This window comes from Morus notabilis, unplaced genomic scaffold (genome assembly GCF_000414095.1).
Source record: "Morus notabilis unplaced genomic scaffold, ASM41409v2 Scaffold962, whole genome shotgun sequence".
Taxonomy (NCBI): domain Eukaryota; kingdom Viridiplantae; phylum Streptophyta; class Magnoliopsida; order Rosales; family Moraceae; genus Morus; species Morus notabilis.
The window spans coordinates 130,397-138,918 of NW_010358640.1; the positions used below are offsets into that span (position 1 = coordinate 130,397).

Sequence of the window (8,522 nt, forward strand, 5' to 3'; positions counted from 1 at the left end):
TTTTGGATGGACGTAAGATCATACATGCACTAAATTCAAATAATTACAATTAAATACTATACCAGTTCGAAGCTCTGATAGAAAAATACACATACATATAAAATCGAAACAGGTTAAAGCTTCAAAAGCTTTTTTATTTTGGTCCAGAAACTCATCATCTAAGAACAAAAACAACACCCAGAGACTCCTAGGACAGTTCAACTTCCACAAAATAGTTCGAGTATCCTGCAAATTTGTCCAACCATCATCATCCGGACTACCAGACAACGGCCAAAAAAAAAAAAAAAATCCCACCCTTGAAGTAACATAATAAGCCATACAAGAATATTTGGTAGCAACAGCCACTTCTTATTCTGCTCTGGACTGGCCAGCTCGAGAAGACAATATAATGCCGACAATAAGGCCGTACAAGGCCAGAGCTTCAGCAAAGATGAGAATGAGGATCATACCAACAAAAAGTTTTGGCTGCTGTGCATTAGCTCTGCAAGATAAACCCATTTTAGTTAGATGTGTTACAAACTAATCAAATCTGAGACCAAATAAGACTAAGAATCTTAATCTTCTACTCTTTTGTGAAAGCAAAGAACCAAACAGCTTACTGAACTAGAAACAAACACCTGATCAAGATAGTTATCCATATTCTGAAGAATTTTCTTTCACAATGCTAAAATAAGAAAAAAGTGTAACTGTTTTCCTCGAAAAATCAGGAGTAATATTATCAATTTTTAGTTTTAACTACAATGCACACTTGATAGAACCATAAAATCCCAATGCTTAAATTTATCTTTATTTTTCTACACACTGACATTACCAAATTGTCTCCCATTCATTGAAAATAGCTCTCCTTCAAAGCTGACTACGAACCTACAATCTAGATTATTCTAACTCTGAATGATGAAATTCATGCTTACAGTTTCCTCCTCTTTACACAGTTTGACAGACTTGAAAGATTTGGGATTGACTAATTGTATGACCTTTAATAAAGGATTCAAGTTACAACTAATCTGAAAGTTTATCATCCTCTTATCTATCTTGTAAAGTAATATTGCTTCTATTTTGGAAATTCGCCCTTGTAGAGTTTTGTTTATTTTGTGTCAATAATCATTCAAGGTCTTATAAAAAAATAATAATAATAATCAAGCAAGGAGATATTTCAAAAGCTATACTAACAGGTGTCAACAAAAAAATGATATAAGATTTCTGTCTCTAATCCGTAGATTCAAAAATAAATGCAACTATATAACTAGATAATCAAACAAACAGTGGATTCATTAACCTCTACTTTATCGCCAAATTAGAGAATGCTTTGATAATCATGACTAGTCCATGGATAGGATAGAATCATACCTAACACCAGCGTCACCAACAATACCAATTGCCATTCCAGCAGAAAGCCCGGCAAGACCACAAGCAAGACCGGACGAAAGATGCGCATAACCATCGAAAAGGTAGTATGACTTGGCCTTTGGGTTAATCCCGGTACTGATAATAACGGCAATAATAAGTCCATAAATACCCAAAACTCCAGCCATAACAACTGGAACAATGGATTTCATCACCAGCTCTGGCCTCATCACACCCATAGAAGCCACACCTACACCACTCTTTGCCGTACCGTACGCAGCTCCCATACCTATGCAGCCAAGATTCACACCAAAAACAGTAAGCTTCAATCGAATTTCAGAGATCTGAATCTAAACAAAAAAAAAAAAAAAAGATTTTAAAAATCCAAACTCCTGGATCAAACCAAATAGCTAAAAAGAAAAAAATTGCTATCTCCCAAGTCTATTAGATCTAGTAGCCTAAAATGAGTGACAACACACACACACACACACACACACACACACACATAAGATCTAAGCTAGAAAACACTAAATCCTTGTCGTTTTCAAAACCACAAACTTAATTTGCATTAAATAAAATACAATCTCTTCTCTACTGGTTCCAAATTATGGAATAATATCAGGTTCTGAACTCAAATCAGATCACGAATCACAACAATAAACCTTCAATTAGCTTCGACCAATTGCAGAACAATAACAATAGATCATCCAAAACAATTATCGGAAACAATGAAACATAAACATAAAAATATTCTAGTTCCTTTATTCTCCTGGAAAGCAAACAGATCCAAATTCCAAAACTGTAGGTAAGGATAGAAAATTTGAGGGATTAGGGTTAGGGCATAGTTACAGGAGAAAACAAGAGCGGCAGCGGCACCGAGGAAGCCGAAGAACGGTGCCGTTTCATCGCCGGAGAAGGTGGACGACATTTTTGGAGGTAGATCTGAGACGACGTCGTGTGGATCTCAAAGGGCTTCGGTTCTTCACGGAGAGCTTCGCAGCCTCGTTCTCTCTCTCTCTCTCTCTCTCTCTGTGGTCTAATGCTTCCGTGTTCCAATAAAGCCTTTGAAAAAACTAAATGTGGCCTGTGGGCTTGTTGGGCTCACGGAATCTTAGGAGAAAGGGGAAGGAGATAAATAGCTTTGAGAAAATTGCTAACTTAGGCCGTATTTTTATATCTTATTTTTTATTAATAATTTTTTAATTAATGTAATTATTTAATTAAAAAGAATATTAATTTAAAATTTGTTGATTAATATAATTATTTAATTAAAATATATATTAATTAAGAGGAATAGAGTAATTATGATAAAATTTATATTCATTTATTTTAAAGAATATTTATCTCTTTTTATCAGACTTTAAGTATGTTTGGAACCTAAATTTTAGGAGGAAAAATAAAAAAAAATTGAAAGATTTATATTTTCCTGTTTGGAACAAAGAAAAAATGGTGAAAAATTTTTTGACGAAAATTTGAGAAAAATTTAAAATGTAAAATTTGAATTTTATTTTCTTAAAGAAAGAGTGAGGAAAATCAAAATCCAAATTTTATTTCACAAATCTCTCTTTATCTCTCACTTCACACACTTTCCCCCGGCTATTTCTCTTCATCCTCTCTCTTCACGTTCTCCCTCTCTTCACTCTCTTTTCTGCTCATTATTTCTGCCCCTCTCTCCTCTCTCTCGCACAACTCCCTCTCTTTCTCTCTTCCTCCCACTACTCTCTGTTCTCTCTATTGCATAACTCTCTGTCCTTCTCTCTCTTGCGCCCATCTCCCCCTTTTTTCTCTCCTTCACCCATCCCTCTCCCTCTCTCTCTCTCTCCTTTTCCCAGCTTTCGTCCTCAGCCGTGATCTGTCTTCTCTGGCGAGATCTGTTGCAGTCATCTAGTCACCTTTGTCCGTTGCGAGTTTGCCTACGCCACAATCGTCCACCACGCCGGTGCTTGTAGCGGAGTCGTCCTCCATCTGATCGTATGTTTTTCAAAACTTTTCATTTCTTATCTATAAATTTTCTTATGGTTCCAAACAAGGTGGAATTTTTTATCCCATTCTTTATTTCTTTTCCCTTCAAATCTGCCCCACAAAATCCTGGTTTCAAACGGGGTCTTAGAGCTCCACCACGCCGGAGCTCGTAGTGGAGTCATCCTCCATCTGGTCGTATGTTTTTTAAAACTTTTCATTTCTTATCTATAAATTTTCTTAAGGTTCCAAACAAGGTGGAATTTTTTGTCCCATTCTTTATTTATTTTCCCTTCAAATCTTGTCCCCAAAATCCCGGTTTCAAATGGATTATTAGAGTGAATGTGTCTAAATTTTTTATTTTTTATTATTGATTAATATATTTTTTAGTTAAATAATTATATTAGTGAAAATGTATTAATCAAAAGTAGAAATAATTTAGATTTATACACTTTAAAAAAAATTTAATAATTTTTTTATAATTTTATAATTATTTTTAAAAGACAGAGATACTATGTATCAAAATTGGATTCGGGTAGCTCAGATTAACATACGTATTACTGCATGTAGTTCCTAAAAGGTATAAGTGGTTAAACATTACATGGTTTACTTAGGTGATTTATGAAAATGCCTTTAAAACTTCTTCTCTTTAGTTTCACACTTAGGGTTTGTTCTTTTGAGTGAAAAACTCAAAAAAAGCAACTCGAGTTACAATTTTATTCAAGTTAATGTTTTTTTAAGTTTAAACTCGAGTTTAGGACTAAAACTCGAGTTCAAGTTTTCCTTTCAACTCGAGTTCAGAAACTCGAACTCAAATTAATGAACAGTATTTTTTCTATTCTTAAAAATGCTATAACTTTTTCGTTTTAATTCTGATTGAGATGATTTTTTCTATGCATTGACAACGAAAAGATGAATAAAACCCGACTCATATACCCTATTAAAATTTTTCATCAGCATTGAGTTTTTATTAAAATACTATCTAAATACAAATTCAAGTTTTGACTCACTCAAACACAAACTCAAAAAGATTTTTATCTCAAACCATAACTCAAATGTATACAACCAAACACAAATTCAAATTATAAATTCAACTCAAGTTATAACTCAAATTTAACTCAAAAATTATACTTAAATTAAACTCTAAAAGAACGAACCCTTAGTTTTCAAGTTTTGGTGCATACCCTTAGTTTAATGAATTTGATTGATTGTCCAAAAATATCCCTTTTATAAAATAATAAACATTAAAAGAAAAAATAGCAAAAAAATTAAAAGAAAAAAAGAAAGAAAAAAAGCGTGAAACTCTTCTCGTTCAAGAAAGAAAGAGGGAAAGAGGGGAGGTTCTCATTGTTTCATCCTATATGCTCTAGAGAGATTACTACCCACACAAGTCAGTTTTTGATCAACTAAGCATCCAAATGTGGTGAAAATTTGTCCATTTTACTCATTTTATGGAGGTTCTACATTCAAAAACTAACTCTTGAAGTTAGGGATTTAAAGGTACGTTAAAATGTAATTTAATTTAGCCTTTTGCTTTAAATTTTTGTTCAAAATAGTTTTTTGATCCATAGTATTATATGCCAAAGAATTAGACCATTTTCTGCATTTTGAGATTGAATTTGCTATTTTGAAGATGAAAATTCGAGGTTGAAGATGAATCAGTGATCTCTACTACATCCGGTAGATATCTTGACTTCGCAGTAGAGATACACTCCCAGTTGAGTAGTAGAGATTCTACTGGAAAAAGCAGTGGAGTTTCACTATGAATTACAGTAAAATTTAGGATGTTCGGGGCTATTGCTTGTTAGATTATTCATATTCAAAGCAAATTAGATTTTATAGACTTAGACGGTAAAGGTTTTTTAAGGACTTTGAATTGTCGATGGTTAATGGTTAATATTTATTTATTTAGTGTATGCTTTGAGAGTGTATGCTTTGAGAGTTTATGCTTATAGGTAAAAGTTTAGCATTTCTGTATTGCAATATTAATCATAAGTTATGGAAGGTGAATGTGCTATAGTTTTCATTAATTGATTTATCTTTTAAATGGTTTAAATTCATTTTTAAATTTGTTACCTTATCTTATATTCATTGAATCATGTAATATATTTTTAATTATTTTTTTTAGGAAATGATTCGGACAGTAATCACGGTATGTGACGGTGGAGAGTGGAAGAAACAAAAAGGCTCGTACCAATGGTTTAATAAAAATAATGATGAGGCTATTGTTATAATTATTGATACAGAGATTAAGTTTGCAGACTTGGTTGACAAATTGTACGTAAAGCTTGGAGTAGACCGAAGTAAGACGAAGATGACACTAAGCTTCAAGTCTACCGCATGGGATGCATCAATTCCTATTTATATAAGAGATGATGATGATGTTATTGGCTTCTTGATGGTACGTTATGAAAAAAAATCTTAGAGGGTCATTACATGTGGAACTTGTTGAAAAGCATGACAGTGGCTTGGGTCTTAATGATTTAGAGGAAGGATTACATGTAGAAGATGAGAACCAAGGTTGTGAGCCTATTATCCATGAAGAGCATTTTCGTGACACTTATTTTGATCACCGGATAAAGCAGGCACTTTGGAATCAACATCAATTCCCCGAAGAGTTGTATGCTGTTGAAGATTGTGAATCGTCTCATGTTGAAGCATCAGTGTTGCATAGTTTTACAGATGGTATATATTTCCACATCGGTCAAAATTTTGGGAGTAGGGATGAGCTAAAAAACAAGTTAAAAGCAGTTGCAATAAAGAATTGCTTTGAAATTAAGATAGTGAAATCATGTACGCAAGTATATGTGGTTAAATGTGTCGACGAGAATTGCAAGTGGCTACTACGGGCGACTAAGCTACCAAACTCAAACTTCTTCTCCATCCGAACATACCATAACACTCATACTTGCAGCTTGGAGAAATGAAAGAAGAAGCATCGACAAGCAAGTGCGGCATTAGTTGCGGATATGGTGGTAAAGAACTTCAAAGATATTAAGGAAACACCGCTCCGAAGGGACTAACGGGAATGATGGCCCAAACGGGCACCGAGGTTACTTACTGGAAAGTTTGGATGGGAAAACAAATCGCTAACAGTCTCAGGAGGGGTTCACCAGATGAGAGTTTTGAGTTGCTTCCTCGTTATTTGTATATGGTGAAGGAAAAAAATCACGGCACCATTACACATTTGGAAGTGGATGAAAGCAACCAGTTCAAGTATCTTTTCTTAGTACTTAGACCAGCCATTAGAGTGTTTTCGTGCATGAGGAAGGTTATTGCAATAGATGGAACGTTCTTGAAGACCAAATACAAGGGTTGTGTTATAATCCTTGGGTAGAACTCATCCCCAAAAGTTAGTTTGTAGGGAGATGATGCCCAAGTAGTTATAAACCCACATGCTAAGCCCATATTTTAGTAATGTGGGACTCAACCAGGATCCTAACATACCACTATGCTTCCGACACCAACATCCACGGTGGCCCACTCTAGATGGCTCACTCTGGCCTTTCCAGGTCGCCCCTCCCCAGGCGCCCCTTCCGCAACGTGGGCCTGAGGAGGAGCATGCTTTGATACCAATTATTATAACAATTGGGTAGAACTCATCCCCAAAAGCTAGCTTGTAAGGAAAGGCTGCCCAAGTGGTTATAAACCCACATGCTAAGCCCATATTTTAGTAATGTGGGACTCAACCAGGATCCTAACAGGTTGTTTTCACGTTGCTATAGCACAAGATGGGAATCGTCATTGTTATCCTATTGCTTGGGGTGTGGTGGACTCAGAGAATAACAGGTCCTGGACATGATTCTTGACAAAGCTTCAGGAGATTATACCAGACTTCAGGAGATTATACCAGACAATGGTGAATTAGTTTTTATTTTGGACAGGTTCAGAGTATAAAAAATGCAGTAGGCAATGTTTACAAGAAGGCACGTCACGGATATTGTATGTAGCATATTGAACAAAATCTCAAATCATGTTTCACCTGCAAGGATGCCATTGATCTGTTCAAAAGCGCTGCCCAGTCATATCAGGTTTCGCAGTTCAACCAGTCGTTGAATGAGATTCGGAATAGGTATCCAGCAGTTGAATCATATTTAACTAAAACCATGGATTTGAGTCATTGGTCAAGAGCTTACTTTAGCAGTGATCGGTACAATTTTACGACCACAGGCGGCGCTGAGTTGATTAATGGGGTTTTGATGGAGGCTAGATCATATCCCATGATTTCCATGCTTGACAAGATCCTAGAGGTGTCGTCCGGTTTGTTTTATAAGCATCGAGAAGAAGCAGCATCTTGCAGTACTGCCTTAACACCCAAGACGGAGGGGACCTTGCGAAAAAGGTTCAGGAGGCACAACAAATGACAGCAACACCCTTTAACATGTTTGAGTATAATGTGACTGGAGGTAAATTAGATGCAATTGTTGATTTAGGTAAAAAAAGTTGTGATTGCCTGTTTTTGATATCGATACACTTCCATGTGCACATGCCTTGGCAGCTGTAGTGGACCTGGAAACTGTACGTAAGCTTTCCTCTCATTTTTACACGGTGAAGACTAGGGCGTTGGCCTATGCCGAAATCATCTATCCAGTTCCCCAATTTTTGAGTGGGATATATACTCCGACGCCTAAATCTGTGTTGGAAGGTGTTGTGGTTGGAGATTTCAAACTGAAATTCCGACCAATCGGCGGCGGATCGGGCAGTGAGGTGAGGGGGGGTTTTGTAGATCAGCTCATGGGCTCTTTGGGTCCGGTCTCAATTCATAGCGGGTCATCACCTTCGTGGATTTCTTCCATTACAGCCCCAATTTGAAGAAATTTTAAGAACCTTATATTTTTTTACACTTACAGAGCAATTACCCCCAATTGCAACCCTTCTTTTTCTTCTACCGTATAAACCACCACCAAATCAACTAAGGGCGTGTTTTTGCACATATACCCCCAAGTTAAAGGGTCACGTGGGTTTCTCTCTTTAGCTTTTAGATGGATCTTGACGGAAATGATCAGATTATACCTATTTTAAATGGTTGGGGGTCGATTGGCAAAAAAAAAAAAAAAACGTTGGGTGACCAAACTATCACTTACTAAATAGGTTAGGGACTATTTGTGCCAATAATCCTAAAATAAAAAACAAAATTACGTAGTTTACCAAGTTAGAATTTTCAAATTGCCATCTTAGTTGTTGATATTTTGATGGATAATTTTGATTAACATTGCTTA

At 35.8% G+C, this 8,522-nt stretch overlaps 2 protein-coding genes across 2 annotated transcripts; one reads left to right on the forward strand and one right to left on the reverse strand.

Annotated features, from left to right (window-relative positions):
* Positions 1-2,469, reverse strand: LOC21387989 (V-type proton ATPase 16 kDa proteolipid subunit). Its single transcript, XM_024162213.1, has 3 exons — positions 2,194-2,469; positions 1,348-1,633; positions 1-481 (listed from the first exon to the last, which is right to left on the reverse strand). The coding sequence occupies exons 1-3, from the start codon at positions 2,270-2,272 to the stop codon at positions 349-351; spliced, it is 498 nt and encodes a 165-aa protein (XP_024017981.1). The 5' UTR covers positions 2,273-2,469; the 3' UTR covers positions 1-348.
* A 5,194-nt stretch (positions 2,470-7,663) lies between these two features.
* Positions 7,664-8,237, forward strand: LOC112090586. The gene is made up of 2 exons (XM_024162214.1): positions 7,664-7,709; positions 7,802-8,237. Exons 1-2 carry the CDS (start codon positions 7,664-7,666, stop codon positions 8,113-8,115), a joined length of 360 nt encoding a protein of 119 aa, XP_024017982.1. The 3' UTR covers positions 8,116-8,237.
* Positions 8,238-8,522: the final 285 nt, after the last annotated feature.

What these genes read in the sequence shown, in the direction of transcription:
- LOC112090586 (XM_024162214.1), top strand. Translation starts at nt 7,664, where the DNA reads ATGACAGCAACACCCTTTAACATGTTTGAGTATAATGTGACTGGAG. An exon ending in TGAGTATAATGTGACTGGAG is followed by an intron (nt 7,710 to 7,801) that starts GTAAATTAGATG and finishes ATGCCTTGGCAG; the next exon opens with CTGTAGTGGACCTGGAAACT.
- LOC21387989 (XM_024162213.1), bottom strand. Translation starts at nt 2,272, where the DNA reads ATGTCGTCCACCTTCTCCGGCGATGAAACGGCACCGTTCTTCGGCTTC. An exon ending in TGCCGCTCTTGTTTTCTCCT is followed by an intron (nt 1,634 to 2,193) that starts GTAACTATGCCC and finishes TTGGCTGCATAG; the next exon opens with GTATGGGAGCTGCGTACGGT. An exon ending in GTTGGTGACGCTGGTGTTAG is followed by an intron (nt 482 to 1,347) that starts GTATGATTCTAT and finishes TTTATCTTGCAG; the next exon opens with AGCTAATGCACAGCAGCCAA.